At 49.3% G+C, this 21,525-nt stretch overlaps 9 protein-coding genes across 9 annotated transcripts, besides 5 other annotated features; 6 read left to right on the top strand and 3 right to left on the bottom strand.

The window, feature by feature from the left end:
* Positions 1-149: 149 nt before the first annotated feature.
* Positions 150-800: a mobile genetic element.
* A 95-nt stretch (positions 801-895) lies between these two features.
* Positions 896-931: a microsatellite.
* Positions 932-1,059: 128 nt separating this feature from the next.
* Positions 1,060-1,083: a microsatellite.
* Positions 1,084-1,411: 328 nt separating this feature from the next.
* On the top strand, positions 1,412-3,700 carry NFIA_006200 (putative C6 transcription factor; the record flags this gene model as incomplete). Its single annotated transcript, XM_001259152.1, has 5 exons — positions 1,412-1,828; positions 1,903-2,268; positions 2,318-2,655; positions 2,712-3,062; positions 3,121-3,700. 5 exons carry the CDS (start codon positions 1,412-1,414, stop codon positions 3,698-3,700), a joined length of 2,052 nt encoding a protein of 683 aa, XP_001259153.1.
* A 313-nt stretch (positions 3,701-4,013) lies between these two features.
* NFIA_006190 (IQ calmodulin-binding motif protein) lies at positions 4,014-5,990 on the bottom strand (the record flags this gene model as incomplete). Its single annotated transcript, XM_001259151.1, has 5 exons — positions 4,014-4,449; positions 4,513-4,658; positions 4,720-5,610; positions 5,665-5,739; positions 5,829-5,990. 5 exons carry the CDS (start codon positions 5,988-5,990, stop codon positions 4,014-4,016), a joined length of 1,710 nt encoding a protein of 569 aa, XP_001259152.1.
* Positions 5,991-6,911: 921 nt separating this feature from the next.
* Positions 6,912-8,408: a mobile genetic element.
* Positions 8,409-8,581: 173 nt separating this feature from the next.
* Positions 8,582-8,613: a microsatellite.
* Positions 8,614-9,095: 482 nt separating this feature from the next.
* On the top strand, positions 9,096-10,100 carry NFIA_006180 (uncharacterized protein; the record flags this gene model as incomplete). The annotated part of the gene is made up of 1 exon (XM_001259150.1): positions 9,096-10,100. One exon carries the CDS (start codon positions 9,096-9,098, stop codon positions 10,098-10,100), a length of 1,005 nt encoding a protein of 334 aa, XP_001259151.1.
* A 586-nt stretch (positions 10,101-10,686) lies between these two features.
* On the top strand, positions 10,687-12,494 carry NFIA_006170 (putative C6 transcription factor; the record flags this gene model as incomplete). Its single annotated transcript, XM_001259149.1, has 2 exons — positions 10,687-10,797; positions 10,920-12,494. The coding sequence occupies 2 exons, from the start codon at positions 10,687-10,689 to the stop codon at positions 12,492-12,494; spliced, it is 1,686 nt and encodes a 561-aa protein (XP_001259150.1).
* A 321-nt stretch (positions 12,495-12,815) lies between these two features.
* On the bottom strand, positions 12,816-14,309 carry NFIA_006160 (putative secretory lipase; the record flags this gene model as incomplete). The annotated part of the gene is made up of 1 exon (XM_001259148.1): positions 12,816-14,309. The coding sequence occupies one exon, from the start codon at positions 14,307-14,309 to the stop codon at positions 12,816-12,818; it is 1,494 nt and encodes a 497-aa protein (XP_001259149.1).
* Positions 14,310-15,059: 750 nt separating this feature from the next.
* On the top strand, positions 15,060-15,881 carry NFIA_006150 (germin family protein; the record flags this gene model as incomplete). The annotated part of the gene is made up of 3 exons (XM_001259147.1): positions 15,060-15,199; positions 15,254-15,396; positions 15,454-15,881. The coding sequence occupies 3 exons, from the start codon at positions 15,060-15,062 to the stop codon at positions 15,879-15,881; spliced, it is 711 nt and encodes a 236-aa protein (XP_001259148.1).
* A 2,006-nt stretch (positions 15,882-17,887) lies between these two features.
* Positions 17,888-19,036, top strand: NFIA_006140 (putative endo-1,4-beta-glucanase; the record flags this gene model as incomplete). The annotated part of the gene is made up of 2 exons (XM_001259146.1): positions 17,888-18,217; positions 18,320-19,036. The coding sequence occupies 2 exons, from the start codon at positions 17,888-17,890 to the stop codon at positions 19,034-19,036; spliced, it is 1,047 nt and encodes a 348-aa protein (XP_001259147.1).
* A 205-nt stretch (positions 19,037-19,241) lies between these two features.
* On the bottom strand, positions 19,242-20,123 carry NFIA_006130 (3-hydroxyacyl-CoA dehydrogenase family protein; the record flags this gene model as incomplete). The annotated part of the gene is made up of 1 exon (XM_001259145.1): positions 19,242-20,123. The coding sequence occupies one exon, from the start codon at positions 20,121-20,123 to the stop codon at positions 19,242-19,244; it is 882 nt and encodes a 293-aa protein (XP_001259146.1).
* Positions 20,124-20,536: 413 nt separating this feature from the next.
* NFIA_006120 (uncharacterized protein) lies at positions 20,537-21,470 on the top strand (the record flags this gene model as incomplete). The annotated part of the gene is made up of 2 exons (XM_001259144.1): positions 20,537-20,669; positions 20,731-21,470. The coding sequence occupies 2 exons, from the start codon at positions 20,537-20,539 to the stop codon at positions 21,468-21,470; spliced, it is 873 nt and encodes a 290-aa protein (XP_001259145.1).
* Positions 21,471-21,525: the final 55 nt, after the last annotated feature.

Raw genomic sequence — 21,525 nt, 5'->3', positions numbered from 1 at the left:
CAAGCTGAAACCGCCCTCGTACACGCGAATTGGTGTGTGGGATAAAGTGCTTTTGTAGCCAGCAAAGCCCTATCTCATCAGTAGTCCAGCCATATTTGAGACCTCAACCGCCAGTCTTTGTAGGGCTATCAACCCAACCCGCAATAGCACTTTGCCCTGAATATCACACATGGCGGTAGTGAATAGCCATCTGCGCAGATTGCCTCGATAGCAGTAACCCATTCATGATTTCCTGGCTGTAATATTGAGCGCCGACCATAGTATTCAGCTCGAGTAACCACCTTCTGCGCTGAAATAAGACCCATTGCAAATCCTGTCTCATCAAAGTTGTAAATATCCTCTGGTTGGATACCATTCTCATTAATAATGCATTGTACAGTTGCAAACCACTCTCGTAGTGATTTTGGGTCTTCATTTAGGGCACGCCGGTAATCATAACGTCTTGAAAAGCGTGTACGAAGCTCATCACGTCGCTTAATAAAGGCTGATGGCCAATTCTTGCCTACAGTAGGCGAAGGGTTGGTTCCGCGCGCAGCAAGAAGGATATTAGCCATTTCTGCTACAGTAGCAGGTCTAGGCGCTGCTCCACGCGTATCCATAGAGATAATCCACTCAGTAAGCGAATCCTCTTCTAATTTAGTCAATTTATGACCAGGGGGGCGTTGATCAACGCGTGGAAGGCGTCCCTGGGCGCGGTGGTGTAGTGTAGCAGGCAGTATCTCATATAACTTCGCTGCTGCACGGAGAGATTTGATGCGGCCATTTTTAATATCATCAAGAGCTAATAAGATCCTGCCCTCCTGATTGGCCGATTTCTGTTGAGATTCAGAGCGAATTGGTGGCATGGTAGGTGGTTGAAGTTGTTATGTAGGTAGGAAGACGCGATTTTGGATGGGGTGTCTCGCTTGGCCGGGTGTCTCGCTTGGCCGGGAATTACGTTATAAGGAAATTTCGATATAAGGAAGCAAAAGGGGTTGTCTGAATTATTTGCTTATATCAGGGGTTTACTGTATTCTCTTCTCCAATTCTCGCCCGAGTGGACCGCACCAACCTCCCCAGGGTCAATGGGTCAATGGGTCAATGTCGCTAATTCCGATCCAATAATTTGTACCGAAAAATGAGAAATGATGTAATAAGCTGGGCCAGGCTTGGCATGTCTCAATCCAATTATTTCTGGCTGTGATGGGGTGTCCATCTCTGCACCTACCCGTACTGATTCAACCATCGTTGTCGCAGTCCTCAATGAGATGACGATCATATGGTATAGTATCAAAGGCAATGTCGATCAGAATCGAATTCTCGTCTAGGTACTGTCTAATATGTAGCCGCCACTGTTGACTGAATCGCAATTCCAATCGCGCCGGAACCGCTGCAAGTTATCGTGGCCAAAGATGCCAAGTCTCTCGCAACTATGTATTCAACGGCCACCAACAGTAGATCGCAAGAGCCTGTCGATCAGCTCCCAAGTCCCTCGAGTTCCAGCGGGCAACAACTGTCTGTCATAGAACGCAGCAGACCTGCAACGCTTTCGCCTGCGCCTAAGCTTCCCATTCCGCGATTGGGCTCTACCCCAATCAGCCGCCAACGCACACCGCGCGCCTGTGAATTATGTCGTGAGCGCAAAACCAAGTGTGACGGCTCAAAACCGATTTGCAAACAGTGTCGGCTACTGAAAATTGCCTGTACTTATTCTTGTTCCAAACGCGAAAGACAGCAGCTTGCGATTGAATGTGCCCGAGCGAAGGTCAAGGTTTACGAATCAGTGCTGCGACGGATCTACGACGAAAGCCGAAAAGAAGGTCGCACCTCCATCGAGGAGATATTCCATGTTAGTCTCTCTGCTTGCCCCTATCGCCGCGCTTTCTTATTGTCCCGTGTCTGGCCGTGCTAAAGTTGTGACAGAAACACTTTCTTGCTTCACCAGAAGTATTCTCTTCGTTCCTCGGCTCGAAGTCGCTGTTTGAGCAACAGCCTTCTCCGCCAAACCCAGGACTGTCTTTGCATCGCATGCATATGGCATGGGCGAGGAGGAATGGCAGTAGAACGTCGCACTTATGCCAAGAACCACAACTCCGGACCAAGGGCATTCGAGCTTGGACTTCTCTTGTGGACGATGAGGTCGCAAGCCATCTTCTTTCGCTCTATTTCGCGTGGGAAAATCCCACATGGCAACTTGTTGATCAGCATCTGTTTCTCAGAGACCTAGCGAGTGGGTCCAGGAAATTCTGCTCTCCACTGTTGGTCCACACCCTTCTCTTTTTTGGCTGTGTAATGTCACTCGCTCCATCGTCGTATCCGTCGACTGACTTTGATGCAGAGCTCCTCCTACAGTTTGGACCGGATAACCGATCGACAAGAGGAAAAATCACTTGGCAAAAAGTTATACGCTGAGATTCAGCACCTCTGGCAAATCGAGAAGGACCAGCTGAACCTCCCAGTTGCGCAGTCCAGTATCTTGATTGGCATCCTTTGTTGTACTCTGGGTATCGATAGACTGGGAACGAAATATATCCTTCACGGCGCAGAGCTATGTCACAAACTAGACCTACACTGCGAGTCACCGGCGTATCTCTACAGCAACGTTGACCGGGATGAGCTAGGCCCAATATCAAGATGCCATAAACTGGTCGCTTGGGCCGTATTCGACGTGCAAGCGTGAGATATTCCGGACCCCGTTCAATGCCTCTTCAGCTCTGTTAACTTGCCTGTAGGCTAGCTGCACAGGTTTATAGGAAGATGCCAGTTTGGGAACAGCCGCCAGCTGTATGCTTCTCCCTACACGAGGCGGCAGTACTGGATGAAGGCGCCGAGTGGAGCCCCTACCCTTTTAAATTTCCGGTTCAACAGCCTTTTTACTACACTGCCGCCTGCTACCGCAGCGCTCTCGTGATGATTGTTCATGAGATTGCTATAGCGGGCATTAAATTTTCGAAGACCGGCATTTCAAGCGACGATTGGCAGTACGCTCGTCAGCAACATCAGAAGTTATGCGATTGGATGAGCAGCCTGCCGTCATGTGCGATGCCCCAATCCAACACAACCCCACATATACTATGTTTGCAGTGAGTCCCTCGACCACATTTCTGATTTCTAAGAAGTGGTCCTAACAATCACTATTAGCTTGTACTACCAAGCCACCCTTGTATTTCTAGGTGATATGTTTATCCTATATTCAAAGGTGACACGCAATGACGAATCGAATCTGGCATGGTTCGATCCCTGGAGTGTAAAGTCTCGGGCCCTAGATGCTGTTGGGTCTCTCATTCTGCGGTACAAACAACATCACGGATGGAAGTCAATTCCTCTTGTGTTCCTTCACTATTTCTGCCTGGCAGGGGTCCATACAATATCGCAGTTGGAACCCCAGGAGCCGAAATGGAGTCTTATCTTGGAGAGCTGTGTGGTGGGTCTCTGGCATATGAGTCTTGGTTGGGGCAGGCTGTGCACAGCGTTTCTCAGGACGATTGAGCTTGTACTCAAGGCGAGCAAACTCGACGAGTCGCTCATACCCACAAAGGTGACCGTGATTTTTAAACAACTGAACACCACTCTTTGGACTGCCACAGATATTTCCTCTCTATCTGCAGACTATGTCGTGCACCATGTTCCAGTTCCTAGCGAGTCCGCCGCAGGATCCGAATTCAAGGCCGAAGGTCTAGAGAACCTGATCCGTAGCATGGATCATCTTTCTATAAACTGATAGATCTGGGACGCGCTTTCTATTGCTCCGCGCTTATTCCAGCTGGTACAATGGTCGAGTTGGTCTTTGCTGCTAGCACTTCATTCGTTGAGGTTGGCGCCGAGAGCTGCAGATATGTCGTACGAAATCACAGCCTGATCTTTCAGAAGGCGCATTGTCAATGGACTATACAACATGAAAAATGGCCTATTCGAAGGAAATAGTCAGAATTATGTATTCTCATTGAGATGACTACGGCCGATGACTCTTTGGCTGGTCAGAGGGGCCAATATCCATGGCAGTTCTAACATCAAATATCTACGCATTCTGGGTATCATTGATCATCATCTGGCATGGTAGCAGGTTGATCACTGGGGTTTATCGGATCCTGCGAAGCGGAGGCCTGGTGGATCTTCACCCTTGCAGGCAACGTCCGACCGTCCCCTTTCTTATCGTTCACACTCAAGCTTTCTTCATTAGCCACTGCGGATGAACATTCGGCCTGGTCTTTATGGATGGATTTTTCGTCCGACACCTGTGCATCCGACTCAACATGTCTATCGTTCTGTCGCCCATGAAGAAGTTTCTGTTTTGAACCATCCAGTGTCTCATGCAGGGCTCGCAATTTGTGCTTCGTCCGAACGTATCCCTCCATGCCTGCAAGGATGGCGTACGATTTTGTGATGGAAACATGGGACATATCCACACCTTGATCCTGCAAGGCGTGAACGAAGGCGCGGAAATTGGCCGACGGCGGACGGTAATGGCCACTGAAACGTAAGTATTTATTGCTGTCTCATCTGTCGAGAGCGAAGAAAGGAATATTAATTTACCTCAAAGGCGTTACACTGCGTAGCCGACCGTTCCAGATCTTGATCAAACCTGCCGCCGCAACGCGCGCACCGCGTAGAAATGAGGAATGTTGGAAGGCTCCCTTTTCCTTGATACCGATGTACAGACGAAATGAAGTGTCCGCGACCTGTGTCATTGTCAGTCATGGGTCGCTCTAGGTGCCTGATGATAGGAAGAAGTCGCCTCACAAATAACCACATGTCCTTTCTCTTTGCGGGCTTGCGAGCAAAATGGTCGCGTACCACCGACGGTGTGATATGGGCTAATTTGTGGATCCCTTTTGCTTCCTCATAACCTTGGTTGATCTGTTCGCTGGGACTATCATCCGCTGAGTCTTCATCAGTCGGCGACTGAGTTGATATGGAAGACGAGCTTGACGAATACGCAACCGGATAACCAGCCTCGGAATGACCTCTGAACTGTGGCGCGTCCTCATCAATCGGCACAACACCCTTGAGACTATCCTTGAAGCGTGTACTATCCGTGCACACAAGCTCGTTATTCTTTGCCCAGCGGAAGAGACCTGCCTGGTCTACCGTGACCAGATAATTCAGCCGCTCGTCCCGGCTGAGATAGCGCACTTGCTGATGCTCCAGCTTCGCACGGGGACATTCAGGCAAATCTAAATTTTTCCCCTCGCCATGATCAAGCCAGTAGAAGAAATTCTGGGTCGAGGGACAGTTTTTCCAATAATTGTGATACTTGCGCAGGTTGCTGCCATGACGATGCTTGAGATCAACCATCTCGAGAAAGTACCGTTGATCCATCATCTTGGCCATCTTCTCAGATGGTACTCCGTGGTGGAGTATGGGAAATGAATGGAGAAATCGCGATCTGGAAGTGGAAGAAGCATTCGCTGGCGCATTTTCCGAGGATCGCCCTGTAGCGATTGGACTAGCTGTGGGCAGATTTGAAGAATCGGCCTCGTTCCTGAACTTGCCGTCATCACTGCCGGCTTGCATGGCGACGCTGACGACTCTTTCCCATTTTTGGTGCACTTGTTTTGAGGCGTCTGCGCCTGCGCCCTCTGGCGAAACGGAGGGACGATAGAGCTCGCGCCATCTTGCTTCTTTTAAAGCCTGACAGAAGATGTAAGGAGTCTGGTCGGAGTATGATCCTCAAAAGGGCATTACCTCAGACCATCGCGCAGATGCATTCAGCCCCAACCCCTGTAGTTCACGTCGCGTTCGATATCCGCGATAAGTTCTCTACACCGTCAGGTTAAACATGTAAAACACATAAACAAAAATCAGAACAATGCTGCTTATGGCAACTAAATAGAAGATGTACTCCGTACCTGAATAAGACGAGCTGCTTTCTCCCGATCCGCTACTGTGACGTCATTGTTCCTGGCAACTTCTGTCCCCTCAGTCGTGGTGGGGGGACAAAAACCATCACCAGGCGCAGCAGCTGGCTCTGCAGAGGGCACCGCAGAGGTGTCTGCTATATTTTCCGCCATGTGAGGAGATCGAGATCATCAGAGGCAAGTTATCTAAGAGAAGACGAGAAAATATGGAGTAGATCAAGAACTCTGTCGCAGGCAAACGAGGAGTTACTGGTGCCAAGAACGGGGATCATCACGAGCGCAGGCATTCAGGCTCTCCAGGCAGCCATTCAGAGGATGCTCCACCGGTATTTGGCGCTGGCTTAATGGCGGTGCATACAGCCTTAGATAGTTCTCCAGGTCAAGGACTCAAGGACGGTCAATCTCCCTTTGATTATCTTTGCATGGTTTGGAGTTCCGGTGCGTTCTGAGAGCATATGATCGAAGGTGATTATAACTTATGCAGCATTCATTCTTGCACTCGCACTCGCACTCTCACATGGGGTCTACTCCTTCTACCGGTAACTACTGACAATGGACCGAGTCTGGTGTCAATAGCATTCATCAAACCAAAGAAAAGCGTGACTCCAGAAAGCGCACTTCAAATGAGATGGAGTTCGAGAGCCTGATGATGGCATCGTGCTGAGCGAGATGGGAGGGTCATCTCCCGTATGGCCTGTTCTCTTGCAGCTACTGTATATCTGCCCATCTGGCCCGTAGTAGTGGCTTGGGGCAATTGCACCGACTGTGTTCTATAACAAGTCGACTCTCCGGCTTGAGAGCGCTATGTTGTCCGTGACTTCAGTTCGATATTATTCGACCTCAACGAGCGAAATCATCGGCAAACGACCGCCCTAGCTAGTTGTCAGTTGTTTGCAGGGGAACAACTGCTTCAACAGCTCCTGATGGCGTAAGCCTCTACTAATAACGTAATCGGACACCGAACGGGCCACGACACTGAGCGGGTCACTTCTCCCACCCCTGGATCTTCCAATGACTGAATCAATTTTTCCATCCTACATGGCATCAAAATAAGAAGAATCAGTGCTTGTATTAGAAGATAGAATCAGCCTTGCAGTCAAAGCATATAAAAATGGCCAGTTTAAAAGCATATGAGCTGCAGCAGCAGCATACGACATACTAAGGTCTACCCTTACCTATTAAATCAGTGGTTGAAAAGCACGGGTTGATATACAAGCAAACTGCCAGAAGCTTACTAATCTAGAAGAAGCATCCCTAAAGAAGTGGATTCTAGATATGGATGAGCGAGGTCTTCTACCTACTCATGCTATGGTATGTAAGATGGCGGATATACTACTACATGAGAGAAATGGGGAATCTGTCAGTGAAAGATGGATCACTAGATTCATTAAATGACATGATGAGCTCACATCCAAGTATACTCACAAGTATGATTATCAACGCGCAAAATGTGAGGATCCTGAGATCATTAACTAGTGGTTTGATCTTGTTCAGAATACTATAGTAAAATATGGTATTCTTGAACAGGATATCTACAACTTTGATGAGACTGGCTTTTAAATGGGTGTAGCCTATACAGCAAAGGTCATTACTGCATCCTGCTATTGAACAAGCCGCGTACAAGCTGTACAGCCAGGGAATCGCGAATGGGTTACTGTCATTGAATGTATCAATGCTTCTGGGTGGCCTCTGCCCCCCATGATCATCTTCTCTGGCAAGGTCCATCAGTCTCAATGGTATCAAGATATAGACCCTGACTGGCTGATTGGTGTGAGCGATAATGGATGGACTAATAATGGGCTTGGCTTATCATGGTTGGAAAAAGTCTTTGAGAAGCATACTATGACGCGTGCATAAGGAAAATATTGGCTTCTGATACTTGATGGTCATACTAGCCATGAATCTGCAGAGTTTGACCTATTCTGCAAGAATCATCAAATCATTCCTTTATATATGCCTTCCCATTCGTCTGATAAACTGCAGCCACTTAATATTGGCTGCTTTGCACCCCTAAAGAAGGTATATAGTGCAGAGGTGATGCGCAGTATTCAAAATAGCATTCATCATATTAATAAAGAGAACTTTCTGGATCTCTACAAGGAAGCATGAAAAGCATTATCACCTTCTAATATCAGCAGTGGATTTAGGGCTTCTGGACTAGTTCCATTGAATCATCAACAGGTGTTGGATAGGCTTACCATTAAGTATATCACACCACCCTCTACTGCTCATGGGCCTTTAGATGGAGACAGGGAATAGATAGCAAAAACTCCTTATACTACTGCGGAGGTACAAAAGCAGATGCAGCTTATTAAATAACTTATTAGTTGTAACTCTGAAAGCCCACTAAATAAAGCAGTTCATCAGCTGGCAAAAGCAGCTGAATCCACCATGTATAAAGTCATTCTATTACAACACTAGATAACTGAGCTTCACACAGTAAATAAAAAGCAAAAACAGAAGCATACAGCCCTAAGATCTTTTATTACTACTAGGGGTATTCTGACAGGATCTGAAGGTCAGCAACTTGCTCAAGAAGCCATGCAGGCAATGGACTTAGTGGAATCAGTTCCCAGAAAGCATGCGCCACCACAATGCAATAACTGCCATTAAATTAGTCATATTAGAACCAGCTGCCCTAGTAGATCCAGATAATTCAAAAATTTCTGTTAAATTGACTGTGTGGTAGTAAGATATCTTATGGTTTTTTGGCGTCGGCCAAAATCAAAATCATGGTTTCCGATGGCCCGCTCGGTGTCGTGGCCCGTTCGGTGTCCGATTACGTTAATGTGAAAAGAGTGGTCAAATTAATTTCGATCCACTCTGTACTAGGCCGAATGCTTTAGAGGCGTGTAGGTTGACCGTTGATATAGGCCACGCAACGCCCTATTGAACCTAAAACATCGGCCGCGGTGGAGATCACAATTACGCCAGTACTCTACTGAATCGGGCTCCAGTAATTTACAGTGGATGCTGGAAGATGGTAGTATATGCAAATCAAAATTATGACTTTAGTTGGGTCGCAGGCTCGCTTGCGAATTACGTTGTAAATTTGCCAAGATTCAGGGGTAGGTAGTAATCAGACATCTTGACATTTTCCGTTAGCTACCAGATATTTAGTTGACTATCCACTACTGTATTTGTCACACAAAACTCTGTTGCGAAAACGGTCTATTCCACTCGGATTTCGGTTACCAGACTCCCTGGCCATCCAAGGTTGACTGTCGACTTAGCCCACGTCAGGGATAATCAGCAGATATGAAGCTGACAACCACGCGCTATCTACATGGGGAGATACGTGCCTACCATGTTTCTGGTAGCGTGTACGGGCCTCTAGAGCCGTCGGCGACCTACAGGGTCGAGAGCTCTGACAAGCGACCGAACCATGCGGTGGCGCCGAGCCTGGACTGGGCTGTTTACACTACCTCCCACAGCGTGGTGTGCATCAGCCAGAACAGTGACCTGCTATGGCACTATGACCTAGAACCTCGCTCCATCCAGCGCTACTTGCGTGATCCCAGTTGCATGTTCTCTCTGGACGGGGCCTGGGTGTGGGTGTATCGCCCCGACGCGATGGCCGATCGGGGCCCTGATATATTAGTCGTGCTACGCGCCGACACAGGCGAGGAAGTCGCTAGGACAGAGCTGGATAGCGTTGGGGAGGGAGCCGAGCTCGTCCTACATCCCGACGGGCGGCATATCCTGCTAGACGTAGGCGAGGGCCAGGACGGCGTTAAATTATACCGAGCAGCATTCACTGGCGCTGACATCGACTTACACTCTTATGGGTGGGACGATCGCTGCTTGGTCGACGTGGCGCCCGATGGCCAGTGGTTCATGACGGTCGACCATGGCCGGTATGACGTCGCCTTTCATGTCTTTCTTAGTGGCGAGGTAGTACTGCGGGTACCAGTCGAAGCATTTGGCTACGAGTATTTTGGGGATGATGAAGCACGTGTGGACTGGAATGGCGGCTTCCTCAATGCGGGCATCGCGGTCGTCACGATCGGGGGCGAGAAGGACGATAAGGAGTGGCACCACCACTATAGCATCGACCTACGCACAGGTACACCCCGCGGCCGCTTCGAGGCATACTCGCGTGATAACTATGACTTCGAGCCCCTAGGAGACGGCACCTGGATTGTCTCAGGCCCTGACGGCAGCGCCGTCCGTCGCTGGTTGTCCACGACTGACCTCGAGGCATGCTGGCTATCAGGAAATGCACATGATGGCGCTCATGCAAGGTGTCCGGGAGCTACGTAGTTGGCGCTCTCAGGAACTCGAGGTTCGGAACATAGAGCATTAGAGCTTCCCGTGTTTGAAGTTAGATGTTTATAGAAGAATTACATTTTAATCTCTTTATTATCATATTTATTAAGATTAATCAAGTATAAATATTTGCTAATGCTTCTCATGGTATATTATCTAATTATTCTTAGGTAGGTATCAAAGGGTCGATAGGAGAGACGATATTTGGAGACTATACTGACTAAAGAAGAGAACAATGACAAAGGCCAACGGCTGTCAGAATAAGCTAATCTAAGTTCGGACATGATTTGGAATAGCTGGGGGCGAATAGTTTGCCTCCCACGAATGACTGATCCTCCTAATAGGCGGGAGTGGGACATATTAGTGCTGATTCTGCTTGGGAGTGTCATCATTCGTGGGGCTGATGCACTTTCAGCCTCAAAGAAGACTCCAGAATGGGACCCCGAGTCGAAATTCGGTAGTTGCTCCCAAGGGTTTCTCGACAGACATGGAAGACCGGCTCTGACACGACTTGGTTAATACGCCCCGATTCCCCTTTATGCCGATATCTTGATTCGCGAAATCTAGTGGCGTCGACAATATGGCTGGCGATACGACGCTCCTGGAACTGCAGGCGACCGGATTCAGACTCCGGAAAACACACAAGAAATCTAGGGACGGTTGCCTCAGATGTAAGCACCAGCGGAAGAAGGTAGGTCGTTTCTCCATCTCAATGACTCTACACGCAGTGTTCTGATCATATCGCCCCAGTGCGATGAGTTGAGACCGAGCTGCTCCAGATGTGCCAAGCGCATGTATACATGTCGGTACCAGAACCCTTTCAGTGATGGCAACGTGTCAATGGAGCAGGGATCGACTCAACTCCCTGTTCCCAGTTTGCCTGTCTCCCCACCGATTCCCAGTACTGTAGTCCCGGACTGTGTGTCGCCGTTAGCACCTTCGAGTGATCAGTCCTCGGTTCCCAGTCCTTTGTCTGGTGAACAACCTGCCTCCTTTTCAAGTCTGAGTACGGATGAAAGACCACCTTTCAATAGGCACACTAGGCACACTCCTGGTACTCTTGATACGATAGAACTCGGTCTCTTGAGCCACTACCTCACGCACACCAGCCGATCTATACCTGTCGATGATCTTGATCTCTACGCTCTTTCGGTAGGGGTGCCAAATCTTGCTTTCAGTTCCGATGTGGTCATGTCATCCTTGTTAGCCCTGGCAGCAGCTTGCAATTCGCACGATATAGCTAAACGAGCCCAAGCGCGTCTGGACCCCCAGACCCTAATGGATATTCAGAAGCTACTTGCGCTTGCGGAGCGCCATCACCAGGCTTCCCTGCGCCACATACAAACGACCATGCAGAACTCGGATTCGTACGATCACGTCCTTGCAAACGCAGCATTGATGGTCTTGTACGCCTCTGCTAGCCACTCCATCCGAGTGCATCTTGCGGCCGCTGCAAAAAAGTGTAGGCAGCGGCTGCCAAATGAGGTGCTTCCGCAACACTCACAATGGATCTCATTCACACGCGCTGCCCATACAGCGTCGACTGCAATTCTCAACGGTCTTGTGGCCGGCGCAGATGAAATTTGTACCGCCACCTCCAGCCCGATTCTAGATGCACGATCAGAATTACCGAGTCTGGGTTCTTGTAGTACAGATGGTTTATCACCAGAGGATGGTCCATCCGAGAACACGAAGCGCCTATTTCTGCCTCTAGTCGCATCTACATTTAATCGAGCTCTTGAGAGTCTACGCAGGAGAGCTGAATTGACAACCGCTCTTTTGAAAAGGTCCGAACTTTGTGCAGCCGACTCACTACAGCTACAGGCGTGCTTGGAAACTGTATCCGTACTTGAGAGATGTGCATGTGCAGCTCTGTCCAGAAGAGAAGGTAGCACAAGCGTCGAGCCACCAAGATATCAGCCAACATCAGGTGGTGGATTATGTAGAGTCTCACCATGGGTCGCAAGATACATGATCAGTGTCACTTCGATGGAGTCGCCGCAGATACTCCGACGGATCATCATGTCTTTTCTTAACAAAGCACCGGCTGAGTATCTTAATCTGGTCCAGTCAGTGCTTGATTCACCCTCCGCGGAGGCGAGGGCTGAGAATTGGATGGCACGAGACTCACCCGGGACGGAGGTACCGCTGCTCGACGCGGCGCATTTACTAGCAATGGATATCTTTGCCCATTGGCTGGTCCTTGTTATTTTATTGGATGGCGTCTGGTGGATTAGTGATATTGGAGAGTGGGAGCTTGGCCAGGTTGTATCATTAATGAAGACTCAGGATCTGCCGAGCCAGTCAGCAGATATTGGACAAACGTGGTGGCCCGAGACCATGTACTTAGTTAAGCGGGAGCTAACTCCTAGTGCCTCGCACTGGTAGATCTTGAAATAATTATTTTATGCCGATTACTATTCATGCGCAGCGTGTTTGAGGCTGTGGTTATCAACGAAGTCAACATGGACATAGGGTTACAGTTCTGGATAAGGGTTGTGGCATGGCGTATATAAGCGTATTATATGACTCTATTTGCAGCATCGTAGTAGGAGAGTGTGATATAGAACTGGCCTCGGTGTACTTTATCTATCCCAGGGAATGATAATATATTAACAATACAAACATCAAAATGGGCCCAGCTAAGGGACTTTCTCTGGCTGACCAACTCAATTCATGCTTCATTTCCTCCCTTCCCCAGTTTCAAAATCACAATGCAGTCGGTAATTCATAAGACCAATGTGACTCCCCAGCCCATAGCGGGAAAGAATTTGAACGCACCTGATAGTACTCAAGAGGCAACAGGCTACCCAACTGGGACTCGACACAACCACGCCTGTCCACAGGTCGGTGCTCGAATCGATCCTCAATCCACCGCAACAAGGTCTGCTTCGCCGCGTTGATGGCGGCGAAATGACTTGCCTGGGGTACAGCCAAAAGTTCCATATCCCCCGGGTAGCTCTTGCATGTCTCTTGCATTGTAGCCTTTGTCGAGTCATATGGCACTATTGGGTCTTCTGTTCCCTGCACGAGAAGAATTGGTCCTTTGAAGGGCCGCTTTCCAGGGTTCGTGAGTTGCTTGAAAGCTTTGGCGTACCAAGTCTCGTGCCAACCAGGCTGCAAGATCGCCTCTTCAGGACTGAACATGGCAAATGTGACCATTTGGGATCCTTCAATCTGATTCAGGAGTTCTATTCTACTCACGCCAAGAGGCGTGAACCAGTCGCTCAGGTTGAAAGACGGGTAAATCTGGCTCAGATCCTTCGCAATCCACGCTAGGAAACCTGCAGAGGTAAACGATAGCGCATCAGTTGGCGGAGCAGCGAGAACCGCACCGCGATAACCCTGCCCAATATCCTCAAACTTGTTATTGCTATCGTTCCGCGCGAGAATTTCAGACAGGCCCCAGGCAACCGCGCCGCCTTGGCTGTGGCCCATGACAACATATTCGCTGGAAAGGTGGCTGGGAAAGGACTCCCGCGCTGCTCTCAAAGCGTTCAGAGCGTCGTGAGCACCAGCTTCGCGAACAAAGTACTGGTGCGGAACGTGACTTCCATCCCACGAGACGTCCACGCCGAGTCCGGCATAGTCTGGGGCAACAACAGCGTATCCAGCCTCGGCCAGCGCAAAAGGCACAATGTCCGCGTAGAAAAGGCCACGGTGTGTCGAGGGAGCTCCATTGGCGTAGAAGCCCGAGGTTCCATGTGTCCATAGCACAACGGGCGCGGATGATAACCCAGAGTTGTTGTGGTTTTTGCGTTGTCGGAGAACTTTTGGCTGGAATGGCCAAAGGATATAGGCGGAAGCAGGGATCAGAGTACCATTTGCATTTGTCGTGCTATAGATGATACGGGACATGGCCGTCTTTGCCGGGATGGAGAACGGTGAAGGATCTGTGAACTCCTGGAGCTTGATTGTCTTCCCAGGCTCTGTGGGCCATTGGTCCCTGGGCAGGCCCCGGACATTGTAGAAGTCATCCTCATGGGCTCCACCATTGGCAAGCTGAGACCGGTCAAAATTGGTGATAGTGTTGATGATGGCGCCCTGGTCGCTTGTCAGGTTGGCCAATTCGAGCTGCTTCGGGCTGAGCTCGAAACTCGCATTCCATCCGGTCGACTGTGTCGCTGCAGCTGCAATAGCTTGACTCGTGACCAATCTAACTCCGAGCACCAGGATAGCGAAGTGTTGGAGGTATGTAAACATCGTAACCTTTGTGGATGCCGTCAAGGAATCCGTTCAGATGTTTGATAGATTTTTCAAGAGTATTTGTTGATGGTATTGAAGATGGACAGACAGCCTCATCGCTGTCTGTCACCTTTATATTCGAACCCGTCATCACCAGATTGAGGTTGTTCTCGCAGACATCAAAGAAGCTCACGTCAGGTCTTGGTGCAGCAATGTCATGCAAAGTAGTATTATTACAAAGCAGCGCCGTATGGCCCAGATTCGCCATGTCTTAGGTTCTAGAAGGAATTACGCTGTCGTAAACGAGGATAGGGCTAGTGCATACGACTATCTACAAGCCATGACACGCTCCATTGTGGGGATGCACGCTGGGAGGGATCGATCAGATTCAGATCATAGGGCTGACAGGGCTGAGCCACGGCGTATTACTAATACGCCCAAGCCGCCGATACGCCAATATCCACATGCTGACAGTCATTCCTGCGATGGCCATCCGATTGAGGGCCAAGGAAGGGGGCTGAGCTGTGCGTATTGGAAATTTGCTTGGGACTACTATGATGCGTATACGTAGTAGATGAGCAAGGCTGAAGGATACCATTTGGAATACATTCTGGTAGTTTAGTTGGGTATGATATCAGTGCTGGAATGAAGAGCTATGTCGGTACATATATATAGAAGGACCCTCGTGCCTCCTAAATAACAAATTATCATCACCTGTTACTGACAACAACAAGACCTCCTCTCAATATCCCAACTCCAACAACTATCATGCTTCCTGAATTTCCCCTACACTCCGTCGTCGCGGTGATGCTCGCCTTTGCCCCTTTGGCGAGGACAGCACCTCAACCGATCACGAAGCGCTCGACATCGGAACTTAGCTTGACAGCTCAGCTGCGACTTGCAGACACGTAAGTTCCTCGACAAGGTCTCAATGGTGCAAAACGAATGATCTGATTGTTTAGTGCTATCGAACGTTACAAGCTCCTCCCAAAGGATGAAGACTTTGTCTTCAATTTCGCCGGAGCCTCGCTTCCAGTGGCCACCAGCGAGAATTTTCCCGCCCTTGTAGGCACTGGTGCATCCTTCAGCATCTCGCAATTGCCAGGTATTCTTGACCGAAATTGGCTCTACTTGTTGAAGTTACGCTAATGCATCTCAATAGCATGCAGCATGAGCTTCCTGCACCTGCATCCTCGTGCAACTGAGCTCTTCGCCATTACGTCGGGGCGTGTGTTGTCTGAAATGGTTCCGGAGACGGGCGTCCTTGACTCTGAAGGCCACCAACGGGTCATCCGTGCCGAGCTCGGCCCTGGCATGTTGACCGTCTTTCCGGCCGGGTCGTTTCACACGCAAGTGAACCCAGACTGTGAGCCTGCCAATTTCACCGCAGCCTTTACCTCGGATGAGTTTGCCGTGGGTATTGTCGCTGCACAGACATTTTCATTCAGTGATGAGGTCATTGCTGCCACATTTGGGGAGACCATCGCTGGTGAGGATATTGACAAGGTCCGGCATGCTATTCCTGCGACCATGGCCATCAAGGTTGAGGAATGTTTGACCAAGTGTGGCAAGCAGAAGCGCCAGGCTTAATATCCTGAGGTAATATTCAGTGCTGGAGACCCCATAGTCAGCAGTTGCCTCCTACTTGGACGCAGCCAGGCTACTGGACAGTTCTGACTTAGCTTATTATAAGGTGCTGCCTCATTGTACGGGATTGTGTTTCATAGTCTACAAAAATCTTCTATGGGCAATTCTGCGTTTTTGTCTGCACTGCAATCGTAATATTTCTATATGCAAATTATACTGAGAGAGAGAGTGGACGAAGAGAGCATAGTATTGTATTGCAGCCAAATTACCTAACAAGTCCCAGCGACAACCAATCCTCACCCATCAGGTATGTATACTATCTGATTAGTTTTGAGATAGGGATAAAGGAGTAGAAGTAAGATAGATATATCATAGGCTTAAGCCACTTCTCTCTCTTATATAGGTGTCATTATGTGCTTTTACTAAAACATGGCTTCTTAATTATTAGGTGCAAAATATTTAGGTGTCTTGATATTCACCTGAAGGCTGCTAGAACATAGGTAGCAAAGTGGCAAGAACAGATGCTAGGATGGGTGAGCACCAACATATACATACCTTACTATTGTATGTTTTTCCTCCTTTTTTTGGCTTCGTTGTATGCCTTTGCCTGTCTAAGCTGCCTAAAGCCCACTATTATTCACCAAGCAAGCCTTAATGTGGTTGTCCAGCACGCAGCCTCCGTCCTTCAGCGATGCTTGTGCCTCTTAGACTCTGTCTCATTCCTTAACAGCACCTGCACTGTGGCTATGAATCCAACCTTGGCTACAAACTTCCCTTTGTGATAATCAAGGCATTTTATAGCCTAGGACATCTGAAATGCTTGCGTTGTGCCTTCATCGTCACATGGGTCATGGCACGGCTGTTCATAGGACTGAGATAAGAGATACGGCAATATGATGGTATAGATGAAGCACTAACATACTAGCCTTGGCTGCAGGTTCCCTAAACGAGAGTTTTGGGCTACGGCCACCCCGGAAATTATTCAGTATGTATCGACATTCTCCCGTGATAGCCTTCTTCACAGACTAAACCTCGAGGGGCCTGTGCCTGGTCTGATGACTTCCCAGCGTCCAAGATTGTCCACCAGTAGCCACGGCGTGGAAGAGCATCGTCATTTGTGGAATACGAAAAGCGACGTTGAGTTATCCCATCACGAAGATATGCCAGCCCAAGACGTTGCAATGACGAATTTATTTAAATAGCCTGTATTGCGCAATAGCGTCTCCTTCCCCCCAAACCTTGCTCATATGACCACGGCATCTGTGGCAGAGGGATGAAACACGGGGAGTTTCTTCAGGCCTGCCGGCAAGGGGTACCGAATACCCGGGCATACAATTTGCGGGGCGATCTCAGCATTGGCTGGACCTTTCCTTTCTTAGTTTGGACACAAGAGAGTATCCTGCAGAGTGCGGAGAGTAAATGCACGAACAGCCGACAGCTGCAAGGATTTTTCCGGGGAAATCAGTCTAGTCATGCATCATGCTCTATATCCACCTATCTTCGGCACATCAATATCCCTGCCGTTGTCCGTGACCTTCGACACTGACGTGGAGTCTTCCTGTCTATCCTGTGATTCTGTCGTTCTTATGGTGCAATCTAGCCTGGGGCCATCCGAGTTTCCGACGATATATTTTACTCCGTATATGTTGCATTATTCACCGGCAATTTTCACTTGCAGCGTTTAGGCCTCGTTTGCAAGCTACATCACTGGTACGCAATCTATCTCGCTCAACGAGGCGCGTAGACGGCCTATCCTACTGGGTAGCTGGATGGCATAGACTTGATTCTCTTCTGGCACCAGCATGTCACGGTCTGGTCCTGGAACGATCACGATATCCAGTCTCATTTGCTGTAGACCCGGCTAAAATGAATGGGTATGATATAAAGCCATTCTCCCTGTACCTAAGTCCAACCAACTTATTCTCTTCCTTCGACTGGAAGCAATCCACTTCACTTCGCTCTTTGTTTATCAATTCTACTGATTGTACAAGCACCTACCACCGTTCAGCATGAGACACGTTCAATCCACTCAGCTGCTTGCAGCACTTCTCTTCACCACTCATGTCACAGCTCATGGCCACGTTACAAACATCGTGGTTAACGGTGTTTCGTACCGCGGATGGAATATTGATTCTGATCCCTACAATCCTAATCCGCCGGTGGTGGTAGCGTGGCAGACCCCCAACACGGCAAATGGCTTCATCTCCCCAGATGCGTATGGAACGAACGATATCATCTGTCATCTCAATGCCACCAACGCGCGTGGGCATGCTGTGGTTGCTGCTGGCGACAAGATATCCATTCAATGGACAACTTGGCCAGATTCCCACCATGGACCAGTATGTTCTCTTCGTCGGCGGAGCTCTGCTCAATAACGGAGTCGTGATGCGAGCAAGCCAAATGTCCATCAAGCAATTGGGTATGGTATTAACTTGGTATAGGTCATTGACTACCTGGCTAGGTGCGGTTCGAGCTGCGAGACGGTAGACAAGACGACTCTGGAGTTCTTCAAGATTGATGGTGTTGGACTGGTGGATGGCTCAACCCCACCGGGGGTCTGGGGCGACGATCAGTTGATCGCGGATAACAACTCGTGGCTCGTGGAGATTCCCCCGACAATTGCACCGGGCTACTATGTCCTTCGACATGAGCTGATTGCTTTGCATGGAGCTGGAAGTCAGAACGGAGCCCAGAACTATCCCCAGTGTTTTAACCTTCAGATTACAGGGTCAGGGACTGCGCAACCATCTGGTGTGAAGGGCACAAAGCTCTATTCACCCACAGATCCGGGCATTCTGGTCAATATCTATAACTCGCTTTCGACGTATATAGTTCCGGGCCCAACGCTCATTCCCGGTGCTGTGTCAGTCGTGCAGTCCAGTTCTACCATCACTGCATCAGGAACGCCTGTAACTGGCAGTGGTAGTGCCCCAACTACCAGTGCACCGACGACCACCAAGGCTACTACAACGCTGTCCACGACAACCACGGCCACCACAACCAAAGCTACGACCACAGCGGGCGGCTCAACTTCTGTTCAATCTGCCTACGGCCAGTGCGGTGGCAGTGGATGGTCTGGTCCCACAGCCTGCGCTACCGGAGCCACGTGCAGTTCCTACAACAGCTACTACTCCCAGTGCATTCCAACCGCCTCCTAGGTCTACTTGAATGCTTGTGGGAGTTACTTTTATCCCGTCTATGCGCTACTAGCCTCCATTTCCTCATGATATTTGACAGTGCATTCGAAGCCTGGATTCGATGATGATGACTTTCTTCGAGTAATATGAAACCAGAAATTGAAGCTGAGTTGTCCAAGTTCATGTTGTAGCCAGCTATGAATCGAACTATGGACAATACAATCGTCTACTGAGCGTGGCCATTGCTCTCTTCATACAGTAATCCCCTTCCAGATTTCCGTCCAAGAAGCCCTCGATCCACGTAATTTTCCTTCAGCCACTCGATAGGCTTCGCATCCAGACCTCTCTCCTCCACATAATGCTTCTCAATATTGTAAACTGTATCCAACCCCACCCGATCCATCATCTCACACGGCCCAACCTCAGCATGAAACCAACTCTTGAACAGTTGATCGATATCTCCCGCCGTTCCCACCCCTTCAGCCATAACCAAGAGAGATTCTCGCTTGATTGCAGCCCATATCCGATTGAAGATCAGCCCTGTAGATTCAACCTTGGCATGGATGGGCGCGAATCCCGCTGCGGCGGACTGCTCCATCAGAAATGCAATGACGGATGGATCCGTGTATCCGCAGGTCATGATCTCGAGATAGTTCTGGTCCGGAGGCATGTAGTAGTGTCCGTTACACACGCGGTATCTCCGGGTGACCTGCTGAATCATCTCGCTGGACTTATACGAGGAGGAGTTGGTGGCCAGAATGCAGTCCGGTGGTGTGAGTTGGTCCAGTTGGCCGAATAGTTCAATTTTCAAGGGGAGGATCTCTGGAATCGCTTCAATGACCATCCAGGCGTTCTGGACTGCATTCTGCAATGAGGAGGAGAGTAATACACTCCCTGGTTTTGTGCCGAGCTTGGTGGATTGTTCTGGCATGGCGTCGTTGATGTACTTTAAGGCCGAGCTGGCAACTTCAGGGGACTTTTCATACAAATGAACAGTGTGTCCTGCTGTTGCCCACATCATGCATAGTCGACGCCCCAGAACGCCGCCGCCTATTACGGCGACAGGGCGCGCTGTTGTATCAGGCTCGATCCATGATGTTGAGATCATGTTTATAAAGTTGTGGTAGCCTGGTAGGGTTTATTCTGGGGATTGAAATAGAGGATACAACTCTAGCAATGGAGAAGAAGCAGACTCCAGAAATTGTTATAAGTACAGAATGAGCCATGCAAAAGATTACAGCCCCATTGGCATCATCACAGTGATTTAGTTTCGACATAATACGATATTCGTACTACCAGAGACCCCACAACCCCCACGTCCCACTGTCCCACATGGCTTACCCCAAATCCACGTGATATTGTATCTTTTGTTATTCTGATTGGCTCGAGCCTTACCTCGGACATCTTCAGTGTTGGGGTGGGGTAACAAAGGCCTCTGATCTTCTCCCACATAAGAGGTATTGGGGCTTATCTTTCCTACAGCATCCAATTCTGCCTTTTCATCGACCCCATTCGTCATGAATGATGGCAACTCCCTCTGGGGCTTATTTGCCCACCCGAACATCACCTATTCTTGAGCCAATCCCCCATTACCCCAGCAATGTCATCCCAGAAGAGCGGGTCACATTACGCATGGGTATCATCTTATCCAATGGTTGTATTTCAAGCGTCAATAACTCAAGTCTCCAACTATAGAGGCTAATTTCGTGGAACAGGTGTTCGTGTAGACCACCAATTCACATTCCCCGCCATGAACATCGCCAACTGCATCATCCACGGCGAAGGGGAAATGTACTCGGTAGAAATAACCCACCGATGCACCTGCCGACGTCTATTGCATGAGGAGCTCGTGCGGATGCTTCCCGGATTCTTGCGCGAAAATGACGTGTACTGGTTCCGTACCAGGAACCCAGAGACAAATATCCAACATACCTGCTTATTCGACGGCGCGGAGCTCGAAATGCAGCTCGTGACCTCGCACGTCCCCGAATGTGGCTTTTGCTTTGCGCGTCGAGCGTTTATTGCCGAGCGGGATGCCTTTGACCGGCAACAGGGCCAGATGCCTCGGGGATCGGCATCGTCGACTTCCCCGCGCGACCAGAGTCTGAGCTCTGGGTGGACGTTCCGTGAGCCGTCGGATACGGAACGATTACGGGTGAATCGTCATGGATGGGAGATTATGTTTGTTCTTCATCCTGATGCGAGGGAGGGCGCGGTGACTATCTCGAGGTTGAGGATGGAACTGTGTCGGTTGTTGTCCATTGCTAACCCGGGGCGGGTCATCTTGACGAGTGGGCCGTTTACCTGGGGAGGAGATTTCCAGGAAGATGGTAAGGATTACTACAGTACGTATTTCGTAAATGATTTGATTGTCGAGTCGCGGAGTATGAAGACGCCGAGGGGGAGCGCTCTCATGTACGTGCTCGAGGCAGATCCAATGGGACGACCATTATAGCAATCATCTCAACCTATCAAGAATCTTTAAGACCCTGTAAAAGAAACTAAAGCCT

Source organism: Aspergillus fischeri, genomic scaffold (assembly GCF_000149645.3).
Source record: "Aspergillus fischeri NRRL 181 1099437636265 genomic scaffold, whole genome shotgun sequence".
Lineage (NCBI taxonomy): Eukaryota > Fungi > Ascomycota > Eurotiomycetes > Eurotiales > Aspergillaceae > Aspergillus > Aspergillus fischeri.
The sequence above is the reverse complement of the archived record's forward strand: the minus strand, read 5'-3'. Positions and strand labels throughout refer to the sequence as shown.